Source organism: Pipistrellus hanaki (assembly GCF_964339955.1).
Source record: "Pipistrellus hanaki genome assembly, chromosome: 7".
Classification (NCBI taxonomy): Eukaryota; Metazoa; Chordata; class Mammalia; order Chiroptera; family Vespertilionidae; genus Pipistrellus; species Pipistrellus hanaki.
The window spans coordinates 6,873,120-6,891,796 of record NC_140509.1 but is presented as its reverse complement, the minus strand read 5'-3'; the positions used below and the strand labels follow the sequence as shown (position 1 = coordinate 6,891,796).

Genomic DNA, 18,677 nt, shown 5'->3' with positions numbered 1-18,677 from the left:
AAGAGTCATAAAACACATTTGCTTAAAAGTCTACAATCAGTGTATATGCAGGTACCCATCCATCCTTCTCTCTGGAAATTTGAAAATAAAAATATACTTTCTATGGATAGTCTTAGAATGTCAAATCTAACAAAACACGAACACCTACTTTAAGAAACTTCACTTTACAAATGAGGAAACGGAAACCCTGGGCCAGGGGTTGGACTTCTGTAAAAGTGTAGGTAGTTTAGATGTTGTGAGCACCTGTTCTCTGCCACACTATCCAGCTGTCACGGCAGCCCAAAGGCAGCCACAGACAACACTTAACCAGTGTGCGACCGTGCTCTAACGAGACGTTATTTATTGGCACTGACCTTTGAATTGACATCATTTTTCACATGCTACAAAAACACGTACTTCTTTCAACCATTTAAAAATGTAAAAACCATTTTTAGTGGATTTGGGCCCTGGGCCGTGGTCTCAGACCCCGTTCCAGGCTACTCTGACGTCCAAGGGCAATACGCACAGCACCTGCCTCCTGATGCCTTGCTCATCTGCTCGTTGCTTTACCCATTCGCTTCAAAGGCTCAGATCTGCTTCACCATAAATGTACAACTGAGGAGCTCTATACATGTTTTTTTTTAAATTTTATTTTAATTTTATTTTAGGAGTAATATTCAGATCTGTCAGGAGCCATAGTATGCCAGGCCACAGCTGAAAAGAACATTGACATAAAGCTATATTGAGCATTAAATAAAGACGATCAAGAGAAAAAAATGCAATAAAATTGAGAAACTCACTACATTTGAAAAATAGGCTTTATTTTGACCAGTGGTATTGTATGACATCCTATATGGTATAACTGATTACAGCCAAGTTCATGAGTACAAATAAAATAGCAGTTTCCCTCATTCTCTCTTCTGAGTTCCGCTCAGAGAAGTCAGGAGAAGGGAGCATGATTCTCAGACACAGGAGCCCTGCCCCAGGTCGCTTAGCTCCTAACACCTGCAGAGACCGGATGGGAAGATACACAGAGCAGCACGTCGGAGGAGATCACACCAGCACATACAACCCACACGCTGACAAAACTCACCCTGCCGTGGGCTGTGAGGGTTTGAACTGCACGCCAAGGAGATGAGGCCTTTGCATGCATTGTCCTTAGGGAGGGGACAAGCCCGGGTGTGCATGACCACCTGAGCTGCCTCGTTCCCTCGCTCCGGCGGATGCGGCCCTACACTGTCCTCCGGGAGCGCAGTCCCCGCACGTGACAGAAATGGAAACACCTCGCGCCAGTGAGGCTGCACGTGGCCAGCCCTGCAAGTGGCTCACACTTTCTCACTTCACAGAAGGTTTAAATACCTGGGCCCTAACGTAGCACACGATGCCTGAAATTCAGAAAATTATGACAACGACTCTTCTCCACCCCTGAGGATATTTCATCTTTACAAAGTTGAAAATACAAAATATTACAATGATTTGCCCTCTCTCCCCATCAAAGGAATCACATTCTCAAAGGATTCCTGCAAAATACAAAATCCATTTCTCCCTAAACTGAGACCAAGAAGCCAACATTACGCTGCCAAGAAGACCCCAAAGAAGGTGGAAAAGACACCTCTTTACTTTTTTTTTTTTAGAAAAATAACCATATTTAGACAAAAATAGAGAAAGGAGTTCTGGCCTCAGAGCGCTTATTTTTCACTTTGATTTCGGCATTTCTTAGCATTGGTTATTGGGAGGGGAGAGAATGACTTGTTTCCAAAGGCTGAGGTTTCCTGGGAAAAGCCCCATCTTTCCCATGATGGCTCCCCAAAAATAGTTGATTGAAAATCAGATGGCAGGAAAGAAAATGCTATATATACCCATCTGTTCCATTTCTTCATAATTTTCACATCAAAAGCACCTGGAGTATCAATTGTGTTCAACACAAAATAGCACTGGGGGCCGGAGAGATGGCGCCTGCCCGTAGCTTCAGCCACGGTGACACGAGTTCTGAACTTCCAAGAAGTCCTCACTGGCCCACCTGCCTGGCGCCAGGGCCTCCCCCCAAAAACAGGGCAAGCAGCTGTGCATGCTCAAACAGCAAGGCGTGCAGGACATCATCACTCGCTGGGAAGAAAGAGCACACGGGACGTCCACAGACAGCAAGAGCCGGCCTCGGGGTCCAACACTCAGGAAACCTCTGCGCTGAGGGGGGGCAAGCAGAGAAATGGCACAACACCCGGGGCGAGCGAGAAGCACAGACACGCATGCCCACATGCACACGGAGCCTCTGAGGCGGCTTCACAAGGTCGTCCACCCAGCTGACCACTCGCCTGGCTCAGAACGTCAACTGCCGCACTCTCTTCTCCCCCTTTAAGGCACAAACAGAGTCAGAGTCCGAGATACACCTGCTGCGTTCTGAGGACGGTGCAGAGCGAGTTCTTAGACCAGCGCAGGGCCAGCTGGTCCTTTTGGCTGTAGGCATCCCAGGGACGGCTCCCGAGCTGAAGCAGCCGCTGTGGTCAAGGTGGGCCCACAGGAGAGGCCAAATAGTGAAAGCATGACTGGGAAGTAGGACACGGAATATTTTTACTTTGCACTGAACACCCCTAAGGGAACGGCAGCTCTTGCCTGCCTGAGCCGACTCACGAAGAAGCGCGAGCAGAGGCTGCCACGGGGTGTTTGGAACGCCATGGAGTCACTGATCGCAGTTTGCTGCTCACAGCCTCTTCCCCTCCCACACAGACAGACACACACACACAAACACACATGCGTGCACGCACACAGCCCTCTTCCACCGCGGAGGAGATCTTCGCAACAGGAGGCACTTGAATGAGATTGGGAGAGTTCCCGCGGAAAGGCCTTCCCCGCACAGTGAAGTGGGATCAGCAGGACAGAAACCGGGTGCTCAGGATTCCATCTCTTCTTGGTCAAGGGGCGGAGGCACAAAGCTGACGACTTCATCGTAGGTCAGGCCTAGGGGTGGGGAAGGAAAGCCAGGTGAGGTCAGGCTGTGCTCTCGGCTGGCCAGCACTGTGCTTCTGCGCAGAGCCTCCCTGCCTCCCCTGGCCAGCGCTGGGAGGGCACTCCAAGGAGCCAGTCACTGCGTGTGTGGGGTCCCAACGGGTCATGTGACTGGCCAGAAGTTCAAGGACACATATCTGACCCATCTTCCTGTTTCTGTCACCGCTCAGTGCCTCCTCCTGGAGCTCAAGAGTAACAGAGCAGCCCCACAGACAAGCTCCAGCGGCAGGAAAGCCTGGCTCTGGGCAGCTACCCCGAGTTCCGAACTTTACGGAAAGAATCTGAGATTAGACCTGGATTCCATTTCCACTGTGTCCCTAACTAGGTCTAAGGTAAGAGGTAAGATAGTTTGTCCCAATTGTATAAAGTATAAAGTTAAGATTTTTAATTGTAAAAATCTCCCTCCTTTACTCCTCTCAGAAAGATGCTGTAAAGAAAAAGATTCCGAGAACCTCAGAGACTGAGGCAGGTGTGAGGGGCTGCACACAAAATCAGAGCACATGTGAGGGCCTCCCAGCTCGGAGAGTGTCACCCTTCTCGCTTCCGACAGAGGCGCCCCCCTGGGCGAGGCCCCAACCGTGTCAGCGAGCTGCTGCCGGTCAGGCCCCTCTCCCGGCACACTCTCCAGGGACCATCAGACCGAGCTCCCGGCGGGCGTCAGTGCTGCCGGCCTTACTTTTCCACTCGTCGATGAGCAGGTCCCGGCTCTCGAAGGACTGGTCGTACGGGTCCGCCACGGGCTCGTCGTCGGGGTCGTGGTACTGAGCGAAGTAGTCGTGCGCGAGCGCCTGGGCGGCCGTGATCCTCTTGTCCGAGTCCAGGACCAGCATCTTCTCCAGCAAGTCCACAGCTGCCAGCCCACAGGAAGAGAAGTTCAGTGTTTAACATGTTAGCAAAGTTACGCCTTACTGAGCACACACACAGCCTGACCCTTCAAGCCCACACAAAGGATTCTCCTCCAGGGCGTCCGCTCCAGGGCATATTTTCACTTTATTCTCGTGTGCGTATTTTGTATTATTTTTAAAAAATAGGTTACTAAAGAATTTTAAAAAAATAACAGATTCCGTTTGAACAAGCAGACATTCTGTGGAATGTCCGTGCCAAACTGTTATACTGTAGCCCAACTGTTTCTAAAGGAAAGCCTGAAACCAAAGGGATCTAGAGGAGGTAAGTAGGGCTAGTTTTTAATTTTTCAACATTTTTGTCCCCCTCACTGTTTTTTTTACCAACATCAGACAAATGACTATTCCTCAAACCGGTCTTCAAACAATGGACAGAACGAGGGCTTTCTTTACACAGGTGTGTGGGTGAGAGACAGGGTATCTGGGAAAAGTGATTATTTTATTTTAAAAATTTTCAATATAACTAAACAATACAGTGAATACTCAGGTTGACCATCCACATCCAACAATTAACATTTTGTATTTCTTTATTTCTAACTTTTTGTTGCCCCCTTTTTAAAATAAAATTATACACGTGATACTTTACAGCTAAATATTTTCACATAAAGACATCTTCCTATTCAATCATAAAACTATCACATCTGACAAATAAATAATTTCCAAATATCTAACATCCAGTTCAAGTCAGAATTTCTCCAGTTATCCCGTTGTCTTTCACACACACCTTGTTCAAACCAGGACCAATGAAGGGCCACACACTGTGTCTGACTGGGTTTCTTTAGTTTCTAAAAAAACCTTACCTGTTATCTAAGACCTAGTTAGAGACACTAATTCTCCCTTTTCCTGCTCAGCCCAGCGGTCCTGAGAGTGTCCATCATGAATCCACACCCGCTGTGATTCCCCTAAAACCATGTGAGATCTAACCACCGGGTGAATGTGGGCCTGCAGGAGCGGCAGGATCTGCCCGTTGTGAATGGCGCTAAACTTGGTCACAGGGTTGTTTCCTTTCTGCCCTAAGCAGGCGATCTGCGGGCTCTGAAACCACAGGGAAGCCCGGTCCGTCCACTGAAGGCTCCAGCAGCCCTATTTCCTTCTCAGCAGTTATCTCAGGGCCACACAATGGTGATTTCCTAACTCTGTCAAACGGGGCGTGCGGAGTTCCTGAGGATGCAGGACAAACTCCGCATGATCACAGGCACCCCCTGTGAAACCAGGCTTCTGAGGCTTTGCAAATTACTGAGTTCCTTCACGGCCAAGGGGGCGGGGCTGGGGCGGGAAGAGAACTGCTTCCTGAAGAGGTTACTGCTGGGTACACCGAGGGGGTGAAAGACCCCATTCCGCAGCCTTCCAGGGAAACCAACGAATTTGGTTTCAAGGGATAGAAAACAAAGTGAATGTGTTGATTCAGGCTCTGTTTACACGTAAAGCCTTGGGAGAAATGCCTGGAAATACGTCCTTCTTCTCTTCTTAGAAAAAATAAACCGCATCAGCCGCTGCTTGAAGCATATGGTCTTTGCCACCCGAGGGTAAAGAGTGCCATGTCCTGCAGACAAGCCCCTGACCAGGAACACAGTCTAAGATCTGGGCAGATACAAGCACCCTCACTACATCGAAGGGCAGTTTCAGTTTTGATTTGTGTGCTGAGGGTAACGTGAAACAGGAAATCGGTGACTGACACAACAGGTGTCAATATTTACATTCCTGCTCAGCTAACAGCTGGGCACAGGTTCCTGGCCAGTAACAGCGTGTTCTCAGACGCCTGCAAGAAGAGACGGTACGGCACCAGCGCCTGGCAGGGTGCCGGGCTGGGTTCCCGGAACCGCAGTGCGGGCACAGATGGCCTAACGCCTCCACGCACCTCGCTTGCAGTCGGCAGTGCTATGTGGTGTCTAGTCCTTTTGAATGTTTACATGTTTTGATTCAGATGCATGTGACCTAAATAAGCTGCTGGTCACTCCCCCCCTCCCCCAAAAAGATGAATAAACACATTGGAGTCAGAGAACAGGAAGTCAAAGCAAGCACTGCCAGGTCTGAAACATGAATCGATGTGATGAAAAACACCCAGAACAGAATGACAGACAGCTTCATCTCCCAAATTCTTGGAGTACTTACAACTCGGAGAGCGTCTCACAGGTCCCTGAACTAGACACACAGCCAATGAGAGCACAGCAGGGCAGATGCCAACCTTAGCCAGCCCGGGAATTCTGCACGCCCCCGAGTCTGGATTTGTTCCTGGAAGCGTGACCAGCTGAGACCTGACGAACCCTCCACCTTCAGGGCGGGCGTAACTCACCAGCGATTGCCCAACACCTCGGCGCGAGAGCACCTGTGCGACCTTGAGAATGACCACAGTGACACCGAGACTGCAGCCAACACCGTGACGATGTGGTATTTAAAAGCTAAAACCTCTCAGCCTCACTCCACCCTCTGAAGAGTGCTCGCCACTCTGAAGCACAGCTGCTGGGACCCACCCTGGAGCAGGGTGGCCACCATACACTCTTGAGAAAAGCGAGAAGGTTGATTCTGCCACCATCATAGGCTCTCCTCGCTCCCTCCGGTCTGAGCTCTGTGTGTCCGCCACTGTCCACTGTGCCCCGAGTGAGGGTGCTGGAGCCTCGGACGAGGCCACCTGCAGGGCCACTGAGCACACATCGCCCCCAGCTCTAGGGACTAAGGCAGCTCCTTTAGCCAGGGAGATCCGTCCTGCAGCGCCAGCCATGTCCCTTTGCCAGGTTCCTGGGAGGGATGTGGCATTCCTTAAAGCCTGAGGCGGCAAATTCGCTCCCGTGAGAAAGGCTAAGTCTCTGAGGAGCGAAGAAGAGGGGAAGGGGAAGGGAGGGAGGATGACCGGCCTGCAGCACCTGAGGGTACAGGTGAGCGGGGCACACGGTGGGGAGCACAGGGGCCCACACCACCGTCTGTGGCTTTTCCCCTCAGCCTGGGTGAGAAACGACAGCAGCTGTGAGCAAGTCACAGACTTCAAATCCCTACCTGTCATAACCAATTTCATATCCATGACGTGAGGACACAGTCAACTTACCCAAGGGGTTGGCACCAATAAACACATTTGCAAAGTTCATCTTCGGCATCTGGGTCAAAGACTGAATGTAGTTTCTTGCCTGCAAAAACAAAGCGTTTTCAAAATGGCTTTTTGTTCAGTGATGTTCCTGCCCTCAGAGAGTCTCGGGCCTGATCAGGAAGAAGCGTTAGCTGATCAAGTCTGCTAGCTCCAATGTTCATGACCGTCTTGGGTAGACTTCTCTCTTAGTGCTGTCCTAAACTTCCTTAGTTATGATCACTACCTTATTTATATCCCTGCTATATTTCAGTTATATTTCAAGTGGACAGCAATGCCAACTAATCAAGTTCCCTTTCATTAGCTTTCTGATCTGAAGTTAAAAAAAAATGAGGTCAAAATAACTAAACAGCAGCCATTCGTGAGACAGCCTCCCTAAATGCTAAGAAGGGCATAGGAACTGGCACCCTAATAGAAGTCCGAGACTGGCGGGCAGTCTTTCGACGGTGCTGGTCTCAGTGGGTGCTCTTAGCACACCCGAAGTATAAATATTGAACCTTGTTACCAAGCAATCTTGGTAAAAAGTAAACTTAAGCTTATTATATCTAAAGAGGCTAGAACACATTTTAAAAACATTAAACCAATGAGAGCAATAGAGTAGTGAATTATAAATTACACGGCCCAGGCAGAAATCCTTCTCCTGCCATTTATAAGCCTCATCTCCTTGAGCATGTCTCAAGTCTCATCTGCAAAATATTAATATTCGGAGCTGATATGTGGCTTGTCTACATCATATGGTTATTGTGCTACTCAAGCAAGAGAAAACTCATGAAAGAGCTTCAGACTATATTTCTGACACAAACAACATTTATGTTACTAATAGGTTGGTCTATGTTTGGTCTCTGGGCTGGGACAGGCTTGAATTTGAATCTTGAGTTTAACCCGTTGAGCAAGTTACTTATTGAGTCCTCGGCTGTGAAAAGGGATCAGTCCCAAGGCCTGCCCCCAGTGCAGGAGCGAGGCCTGGCAATGGGAACCAGCTCCTCAGCTCAGCGCTGGGTCCCGAGCTCGCTCGCGACACTGGCTGTACCGTGGCTGTCTTTGGGGGTGGGGGGCCTGCCCTCCCGTCCTAAGGATGTGCTGACTGCCGGCTGCCGAACTACACTCTAGGGAAGGTAAGGTGCCAAATTCTTTTCAGGACTGACAGCTCTAATCAAGGCAACACCAAAAACTGGTGTTGAGAATGACATAAACGTCAGATATTAGGTGTTAAACTATATCCATGACCTTCCTGTTTCAACGAATAAATCCCACTATCTGCATAGTTGAGATTAAACTTCTTTGAATTGATCTTAGCCGCCTCCTTACAATTTCTCAACATAAAGGTACTCATGTATGTGGGTGCACGCACACACACGTGCGCAAACACACAAGGTTAGAAAAAGTTCTGGCTGCTAGGGCAACTTCACCTTCTCATTACATGTGCAGTGAGCAGGCAAGAGCCGCTGTGAAAAGCGGCTGAGGCTCTTTCTGATTCGAGAAGGAAGGTGTAGGGACTGATACTGCATGGCGGTAGTCCCTTCCTCCTGAGCACACAGAAAGGCTGAGGCACCAGAGGACAGAGAGGCCTGTCTCACCCTCTAACAGGACAAGTCAGACAGACGAGCTGCGTGTAGCTGAAGGGGAGGGCCTCTGTGATGCCAACCAGGCTCAGAAAGTGAGGGCACCTTAGAGAAAAGTGCCCCAACCCTCTCTGATGGTGGGACTAGAGTTAGACAAGAGCTAAGAATTGGTAAAAAAGGCACCTCACCCTACACAGATATTCATATTTATTCTATATTATTTGTGTGTTCTTTTGAACACAGTACTTACTGGGCATTTTAGTGTTTTTTAAATGAAGAATCCTCTTTGGTCATTAAAGAACTGATGACTGGGGAAGTATGCTAATGCCTTCAGAACTATTCCTGCAGCTGCAAGTCAACAGATGGCAGCATGCCCTAGCCCAGTGGTCAGCAAACCGCGGCTCGATTCACATGCGGCTCTTTGGCCCCTTGAGTGTGGCTCTTCCACAAAGTACCATGTGCGGGCACACACGTACAGTGTGATTGAAACTTCATGGCCCATGCGCAGAAGTCAGTTTTCACCCTGGGCGAGTCTATTTTGAAGAAGTGGCGTTAGAAGAAGTGGGGGTGTCAGTCGGTCGGTCGGGCGACAGGAGACGAGGCCAAAGAGCCGCATGTGGCTCGAGAGCCGACGTTTGCTGACCACTGCCCTAGCCACAGGCACAGAACCCAGAAGACAGAACAGCCTCTTGAGCACTAAATTCATAAAACCCAAGTAGAAAAGTGGCATCATTTCTACATGTAAGTCTATAACTTGTATTCTCAATCCACAGGACTGAATGAGAATTTATCCCAAATATCAACATCCTGCAGCAGCACACAGGCATCGGTACCTCAGCGGCCTCAAGGCACATGCAAGCATTCAGGGACAGTACAAGTGTGCTGGTTATACAGTGGCCATCAAACGAGAATGTGGCCGTCTGAGGGCATTCCCTGGGCAGCTATTGTTCTCACCTCATGGCTTGGCATCCTGTTAATGAGATAAGCAGGGGGGGTCCCCGTCAGACGCATAATCTGCTGAAGCTGGTTAATATCTTAGATGCCTAGTCAAGGGCATTGTCAAACATACGGTGCAAAAAATAACTTTCAACTCAAGTTTTAAAAGACCGACAGCCACCCCCAAGCAATAGAAAACCTAATCCCCACCGTGCCACCCTCCCAGGCCAGAGCCCAAGGCTGCACACTGAGGCATGATTCGGTGAACGGCACGAGACTTATCAGGCATGTAGCCAGTGGCTGGCCGTGCAGATAAGGACAAGTTTCTGTGGTTTTAGCATCATCTTTAACATTATATATTTCAGGATCCCTGGAAAGAGGTGCCCCTTGATCCAGGATGCCAGCCAGAGAACTATTCCAAGTACTGATGGCTAAAACCCATTTGCTTGTGGGTCAATGGAGATGATTAAAAAATGCTGACTCAATCCAGTTCAGAAGAATATGCCCAGTGTGCCCATTTAAGGAGGAGGTTAAATTCTGAGGCACAGGCTCTGGTGATCTCCACCCCTCCAATGTAAGACACGGTGGCTGTTGGGTTGATAAGCAATGCCAAGTTTCAGAGACATTAGTAGTGGTACATTTAAAATACATGCCACAAACACACAGGCAAGTGAAGGAAGGAAACACGGGGGAGGTTAGAAGCTAATGGTAAAGACAGAAGAGAAGTCCCAGCCTGCACATCACAGTGATTTCTCCCAGTCGTTTTAACCTGTGACCACACTGACCTCAGCTAACAAAGAGCTGGGACGACGTTTGCAAAAACACTGCAATCACTCGACAGAGGCAGAACTATAAACAAGCACATACACAAGCCGCACTCCTTTTAGCTGTGCCATCGATTTTAACACAATTCCCCTCTTCGAAAATATTAGGAGGACTGTTCGTTTACCTTGAGTTCCTGTTAAAGCAGAGGTGATGGGGTTTTTAAAATCCTCAACACAATACAGTAAAAACCTTGTCATACTCCCTTTCTCGTTAACCATTCACCCCCTCCTTCGGTTGCAGCATCATCTTCATAAGCACCCTGGTCAGTGATTTCACTGCTTTGTGGCTTCTCGCAGCCATTTTTCTGCTTCAGCTCATTCCCTGAACTCAGTGTCCCTCTGGCCTGACCACTGCAAACACCTGTGAGGCTGGCCTCGGGAAAGAGCTGGTTCCACTCTGCCGCTTCTGCGCCAGCATGGTCTAAAGGTGGGATGAAGATTCTTAACATTCTCACCCCAAGTTTAGATTTACTCTAAACAAACGACAGAGCAAACAGTTCTCTGCATGCCAAGAGAAATAACAAAAGGGGTCAGTAAGTGAAGCAGCCAAAGAATGCCAATTGGGTTTTAAAATGTTAAAATCCTGCCACCTTTCTCTTCTTTCCTATGAATAAGTCAGAGTGGGGCAAACACGGGTGTACGGCTGTTCGCATGGGGAATAACACAATGATTAATAAACAATAAACAATACAAGAACAAACTGGGTTTCATGGACTCACAATTGTAACCCTACATTTGCCCACCATGTACTTGGCCTGTACAGTGTCTGTTTCGTCTTCTTTAGCCAAAAGGCTATTATATTCCTTTGTCAGGGGTTAGAAAAATAAATTTCTAGGGAAAGTGTGAGAATGAGTCAGTGAAACGGCTCTTTTGCTTTCTTAATGGGATTTTTGTTGTTTCACTAATTGCTATTTGTACTGGGTCACCAACCCAAAGAGTCTATCTTCCTAGCCATCCATCTGGGCCATTTATCCCGTCTCTCCAGGCACATCCTGACTGGTTCTCAACCAGCTCATCTGTTACTGCGTTCTCCTACTCAGAATGTCCTCCTCTTTACTGACTCAACACTGTTTCCTGCTTTTCAGGAGTAAAGAAATAGCTATTGCCTTTCTGTTTACTACATTCCTTAAATAAAGAATTTTTAACTTCTAAAAATCTTTAAATAATTACTCACCTGGCTTTGTTATTTTCATATCACGTGTTCCACACATCACGTGCTTTTAAAATAAATTGGCACTTGGGCAATATCACTAAACATCAAATTAATCTTGCCTACCCGTCTGGATGCTTAAACTACTTTTATCCACTCACCATAATTATGTAGGAAAAAACCAAACCACCTGTTCTTATTCCTATACTCAGTACAATATTACTTGAGTAAATTCTGTATGCTGGTACCCAATTTATTATGCCCAACTCTAGAGCTTTGTAATATATAATGTGCTTTATTTCACCCAAAACAAGGACATTTCAATATCAGGTCAGGTATGGTGCTGTTTCTTCCTTAAGAATAAACGGTGGCTTGCCAAAACCAGTTTGGCTCATTGGATAGAGCGCCGGCCTGCGGACTGAAAGGTCCCCAGGTTTGATTCCGGGCACATCCCCAGTAGGGGGTGTGCAAGAGGCAGCTGGTCGATGTTTCTCATCAATGTTTCTAACTCTCTATTCCTCTCCCTTCCTCTCTGTAAAAAATCAATAAAATATATATATTTTAAAAAGAATAAATGGTGGCTTAATAACAAGTAAATACTATTTTGCCCATACCTCTTCTTTTAGAAATTCTTGTGACTAACGGCACTTATCTACGGGCGGGTGGGTACGAGTGGGAGGGACTGAGCAGGAGCTGCGGTAGCCACCCCAGGTGGCATGAATCTGCTCTCTTAGTCTCATTGGCGCTGCTCATTAATAAACCCAACTCTTCTCAACCCCACTCTCCTCCCTCATGTCCTCTCTACCAGCCAATCTTTCTAAGCAAAGGCATTTAAAACAAAAAAGCAGGTGTCCTAAGCATCTCCTCGTATCATCTCTGATCTGCTCCAATACAGCTTCTGCGTCTCATAAAGCAGAAGACACTGCCCTGGGCTGACCGTGTGGTAGGCAACTCTGACAGCGACTCACACAACGTGCAGGCACCTGAGACTCAGGTTCAGCTCTCGATCTCAGAGCATCTGGATCTACGCTCGGCTCTGCCAAGGGACCCAGCGCATGACTCAGGCAGGTCACAGCCTTTCTGTGCTTTTGCTTCATCATCCCAAATAAGTAAGTAAAATAAAATAGGGCTGTTATATTCTCTTACATATCGTCAGAGTGGAAATTCATAAATACTCTGGGCTTTGTGGTCCTTTTAAGGAATGTACCAGACACATTCCAGATGACAACAGCCTGCATTTGACAGGGAGATGATGAACTGTTTGAACTCACCTGCAGCTACCCAGCAGTCTCCCCACTGGGCGAAGGGACAGCTAGGAGAACCCGGGAAGGCACACTGCAGCCTTCCCCCTTCTACCCACTGCCTGGCAGCGACAGGGGGAAAGAGATGCAGGCTGGGCTTTCACGATTTCGCTCACGTCTCCTGCCCAACAGCAGGAAACTGTGGCCAAAGGAAGCCAGAGTGGCTTCTCTGTCAACGCCTGCGTGGAGGCAGGAAAGCACTGTGCCAGAGCCTTTTATCGGGTTATTACGATTTGTAATCACAAAGACAGGCCGTGGGAGGAAGGATTATAACCCCATTCCTGTGGCTCTGAGGCAGCAGGACTGGGGAGCAACCTCTGCTGGTCTGGGGACACTTTACGCAGGTGTGCAGGCGGTCTATTCTCAGCCAACAGAAAGCAAGGAACTTCTGGAAAAGGGCACTAACGGGCAACGTACATTTCATTCTTTTAGTGCTGATGGGACACTAATCCACGGTGAACCAGGTGATCTGAGAACAAACTCTAGTCCAAAAGTGAGAAGAGCCCTTGACTACATGGGAAACCTCTGAGAACGATAAAGTCAGGGCTGAAACCAAGACATAAATTTCCCACTAACCTCTGGGAATGAATTAGAATTTCAAATCTCATTTACTACCACTAGGATACCACTGCCCAATACAGACCCCGTAATCTAATAAATACCCAGATAGAGGAAAAAAAAGCACACTCATGCATGTGAGCAGGATGGTGTATATGTGTGCAAGTGTGTATACACACACACACACACACACACACACACACACCCCTCATCCAGAACTCAGCACACAAAGGGCACACGTGCTTAGAAACACACCCAAGTCAAGGTACAGATGGAAGGCAAGTTGCAGACTCCCAACAGGGCAGATAATTACAATCAAAGCATCAACTCACAGACTCTGAGGAGATTTTCTTCAAAAGCTCAGCCCCTGGGGTTCCAACGAGTCTTAAAATGAGCTTCAACTGATCAATATCTAAGGTGGACTATAAAGGAAAATGTTGGGACAAAATAAAAATGAAAAACAAACAACAAGTAAAACAAAACAAACACAAACAAAATACCCCAATGACAGGAATGAAAAACCAAGCCCAACGGTGAACCGTCTAGTCAAGGCTTCTGCAGGACGGTCACTTCACGTGGGACATGCTCCTCCTGCACAGGATTCAAATGCTGCCACACACCCCACAAACATTCATCTGTGCCTCTGTCCACACCCCCTATCAGGAAAGTGAAGCGACTGCAGCTGGGCACTGAGCTCAGAGACAGCAGGCGAAACACAAGAGTTTCCCTCCGTCCAGAAGCTCAGTCCACACCTACCTCTTCACCTTCCACCAAAACATCGGAGCCAGGTAAGCCAGAGCAGTGGTGAGCAGAGCTACAGAACAAAGCAGCAGAGCACAGGAGCCAGGAAAGACCAGCCGCCCTATAACTATCCCCGCCCTATAACTATCCCCGAGGCCTGATCCAGGAGCTTGTAATGTGGCAGGGCCTGTGCAGAACTCAGAGCCCAACCACTGAGCATTCCGCTGGAATGCCTCTCCCTCTGCCCTGGCCACAGCCGGCAGAGAACTGGGAGAGACAGCAGAAGGCCTCACCCCACACCGCACCTGAACGACCTCCAGGAGTGCCGTACAAAGCAGAACCGATGAGGGTTTAACCTTATAAAAACATGAAGGTTCTAAAGGTTCTAAATCATAGGCCACAGTGCCAAACCTCTATTCCGGTAGCCAAGTCTTCAAGAACCCCCAGAATGTGTGTGCACATATTAATGAGAAGACAAAAACTCCCATTTGCTCTTCCTGCTTTTAGCCTTGTCTGAAAAGGAGGGCGGGGGGGGGGGGTGTCTTCTAAAATAGCTTTTAACAATCTGTGAAAATCTGAGTAGTTTACTCCATCTCACTGGCATTCGAGGGGACAGGACGGGAGGATGACCGCCTCTGACCCCTGCAGGCTTTGCCTGATTGGGTCCTTCTCAACCTCAGTCTCAGCTTAAACTTCACCTCCCGAGAGCCTCTCCCGCTCTTTATAAAGGAGCCCCCACTCCCACTATCTGTCTCAGCATGCCAACGTCTTAGTGCTCATCTCAATCTTTAGCCACCTTTTGCTCACTTTAACCACTGCCTGCCTCCTCTCCTGGTCCGCAGCTCCTGGGGGAAGGGCCACTCTGCCTGTCCACCACGGATCTCCAGCGCTCAGCCTAACGCCTGCTGCCTGTGGGCACTCAATGTTTGCGGAGAAGGTAGAACAGGATGGAGAGGAGGAGGAAGGAAATACTTCTTCTTACGGTTATACAACCAAAGGTAACACAATGTAACTTGAAAAGAATGGCTGCAGCAAGTCACAGTTGTTGCCTAAGTTACAGGAATTACTTATGCAATATCACTGGCATCTTACCCTGTTCTTTTTTTTTTTTTTCTTCCCCAGATCTGAAACTGGCTTACGTGGAAGAAAATTCTAGACAGGAGTCAGCAAACCCCAACCTGCTGCCTGTTTTGAAAATGACACTGGTTATGGCTGCTTTCGCTGGACACGACAGAAGCCACATGGTCCCCAAAGTCTAAAATATTTACTATCTGCCCCTTTAAGAAAAGGTTTGCAGAATACCATCCTAGACCCAAAAAACTTATTTCTAGAAATTATAAACAAGTCCACTTACACAAGTTACTTCTGAATTAAGAATAGAGAATTCTGTCATCTGCAAATGGCAGAAGTTAATGTGCTCTGGAGGTTAAATGTTCAGTACTTATTTCTTAGTTGATGAGCAAATTTTTAAAGCATACATTAATGAAGACAGAGCAGAGAAAAGAATGCATACTATCTTGCTCTAAAATAATCAAATTAACTATGTAACAATAGAATTTAAAACAGAATCCTTTCTGCTCACATAAAAGAATTGTTTGCCTACAGTTAGTTTGCTCAAACTCTTCAGAAGTACATTTAACTAGGCTGCTACCCCAAAAGATAAAATATATTGCACATGAAAAAACAAAACAAAACAAAACACTAGACTCCCTCAGCTCTCAACAGGCACTTTTATGATAAATTCATCAAAACTAACCTCTGGAAGTAACGCTGAGATTGGGTGTCTTGTTCAGGAGAGTGCTGACTACTGAGACGAGTCAGCTCCAGCTCCCGGGAGACAGAAGCTCCCGGTGTGAGCTCTCAGCGCCCCCCTCACTCCGCACACCGGAGCGCTCACTGCCGCACCGAGGCGGGACGTGTCCTTCTCCCAGTTCCTCGCCTCACATTCACGGCCTCCCTGACTTGGCATCAGGCTTCTCTTCCAATTCTGCCTCAAACCACTATTCCTTAATGCACCCATGCTTCAATCCACAACAAATGCCCCAGGCACGCCCAAGCTTCCAACTTCCTACTTACCCCAGGCACAAGCAGGACTACTCTCCATCTCCCCTCCTACCAAGCCTTTTCTCTTACTCTTCAAAGCCCTGCTCAAACAACAACTCTGCCACGAAGTCTTCCTGGTTATCTTGAGTTCAAATGAATCCCTGCTTCTTTTTGTTAACTTAGTAATACCTCTAATGTAGTACTTTTTAAGTCACTCAGTCTTGTTTTATAACCAGAGAGTGAAAATTTGTTCATGTAACTCACCTTCCACTGAGTATGACCATCTAGCTTGGGGGACAGGTAGCTTCTTATCCTCAGCGCCTTCCACAAAGCAGGCTCAGTAAATATGGATAGATTTGAAAACATTTTCTATACTATACTTTTCAACTCAGCGTCACCCCTCTGCCTGGCCCTCAAAAATCTAGAAGAACCAGACTCTGTATCAAGTCTATACACAGAAAAATAGTCAAGAAAAATTGCATCATCTAACGCGGGGCCTAACACGATCTCAAACACTCCCCTGAAGTGTTTACATCACAAAGAGACACAAATGCCGTGCATTAGTGTGTGAGGGCCACGGACAGAGAGAGCTGGAAGAGCATGGCAGCCAACACTTAGGAGATTAGTAAACACACAACGCCAAGAGAAATCTCCTCAGCAGCTAAAAGCACTTGCGTGAAGGAAGTCAAAGCATGCAAACCTCAAAGGACATCACCATAGGTTCTCCAAGAGCTGGCAAGTCCACTGAAACCCAGGTCAGTCTTCAGCAGTACCAGCCACTGTAAGGCCACTACAATGTGTCCAGGCAGTTAAGGCCAGAAGGAGCTTCAAGTAGCTATATAAGCAAAGCAAAGCAACATTTACCACATGTGACAGTTATTTCCACAGCAAGCCATCCTTCTTAATAGGTCTAATCCTCCCCCCACCAACAGACTAGTGTTATTTTTATTGTTAGTTAAAAATATATTTTAATTATAATGACCATATTGTCAAAATTTAAACCATAAATTTCCCGATACTTCCTAAAACATAAGGAGATAAAAATACTGTGCATAAAGAGATGCACATATGACTTCTGCCTACAATTATTCTTTAGGTCCTTTGTAACAAAAGTGAAAGGAAACTAGAAGGAATAGTGGGGGAACTAGAGGGAACGTAGTTCTAAGCATTTTCTAGAAACCTCCTCAGATTGAAGTTGAAAATGAAAAAAAGAACTAGTTGCAGGGCCTACTGTCTGTGAGCAGCAGTTTTCAATTAAAAACAACAACTCTGAATGGGACAAAGCTAGAACATGGGTCTTTGGAGGGTGGGAAATCCTCCCTGTGACAGACAGGATGGGCCAAAACGAGCCCTAGGCAACTTGATTGATTCTCTTCTTGGTCATTAAAATAGTTGTTTCACTATTATACAAAGAAAAGTCCTTTATCTATTTATTTTTAATATATTTTTATTGATTTCAGAGAGGAAGGGAGAAGGAAAGAGAGACAGAAACATCAATGATGAGAGAGTATCATTCATTGATTGGCTGTCTCTTGCACGCCCCCAACCAGGGATCGAACCCAAAACCTGGGCATGTGTCCTTGACTGGAATCAAACACGGGACCTTCCAGTCTGCAATTCAATGCTCTATCCACTGAGCCAAGCCAGCCAGGGACAAAGAAAATTCCTTTAAGGTACTCTAGGTTTGTGAGCAAACCTGAGGATTTTAGCTTTTTCTGGAAAAATATATTTTTATTAGAGAAGGAAAGGCAAGTAACAACTTAGCATTTTTCTTCTCTAACATTTATTAGGACACTTGGCTCTTAGTGTCTACAGTGCAAGTGCTCTTTAAAAACGAGAAAGAACATTGGAAGCCATCTGGGAGTGAGGGGACAGTGTTGGGAAGGGGTACACTAGAAGTTCTAGCTCCCGGGCAAAGTTTTATCTCATCATCGGGGTCAGATGAACACAGGGGCTCACTTACTATTCACTGTCTTTTTAAAAAATATATAGATTTTATTGATTTCAGAGAGAGGAAGGGCGATAGAGAGAGAAAAAAATCCATGAGGAGAGAGAATCATGGATTGCCTGCCTCCTGCATGCCCGCTACTGGGCATGTGCCCTGACTGGGAATCGAACTGGTGACCTTTTGGTTCATAGGCTGATGCTCAACCACTGAACCACGCTAACTGGGCTACTCATTGTCTTCTTTATGTCTGAAGTATTTCATAAAGTGTCTGAAAAAAGATGAAATTAATAGAGTAAGGAGTAAATGTAATACACTCGGGAAAGTGACATGGAGCAGAGCAGCTAGCTGATGGCAAGTCCCATTACCCTCCAGTTAATGTCATAAGAGAACCATTTCTATTAAAACATGAAAAGGAGGAAAAAGTTTTATATGTGGGATATTCACCCAGGGAAGGAAAACAGCAGTAAACCAGCTGTGCCCCTGGAAGAGAACGCAGGACGTGATGTATAACAGAGCTATGCTCTCATTTCTCTTCCTCAGGCTGCAGACTCGAGTGTTAGTAATAACCTTTTCTAACTATACTATACTTGAAGAGACATTCTGGATCCTCACTGTCTTCTAGTGTAAAGTTTTGTCAGCTGTGTCCATTTGATG

At 47.1% G+C, this 18,677-nt stretch overlaps 1 protein-coding gene across 2 annotated transcripts in view; it reads right to left on the bottom strand.

Annotated features, from left to right (window-relative positions):
- Positions 1-779: 779 nt before the first annotated feature.
- Positions 780-18,677, bottom strand: part of MAPK14 (mitogen-activated protein kinase 14) — a 65,736-nt gene continuing 47,838 nt past the window's right edge. Inside the window, exons 9-12 of one of the 2 annotated variants that reach the window (XM_084890048.1) lie at positions 9,477-9,556; positions 6,925-7,003; positions 3,659-3,832; positions 780-2,934 (exon numbers count right to left, since the gene is read on the bottom strand). In XM_084890048.1, coding sequence (XP_084746174.1) covers positions 2,867-2,934; positions 3,659-3,832; positions 6,925-7,003; positions 9,477-9,556 — 401 coding nt within the window. In that variant the 3' untranslated portion in view covers positions 780-2,866. Of the gene's footprint in view, positions 2,935-3,658; positions 3,833-6,924; positions 7,004-9,476; positions 9,557-13,623; positions 13,704-18,677 lie in introns of both variants that reach the window. The other variant, XM_084890047.1, reaches the window with a different exon arrangement.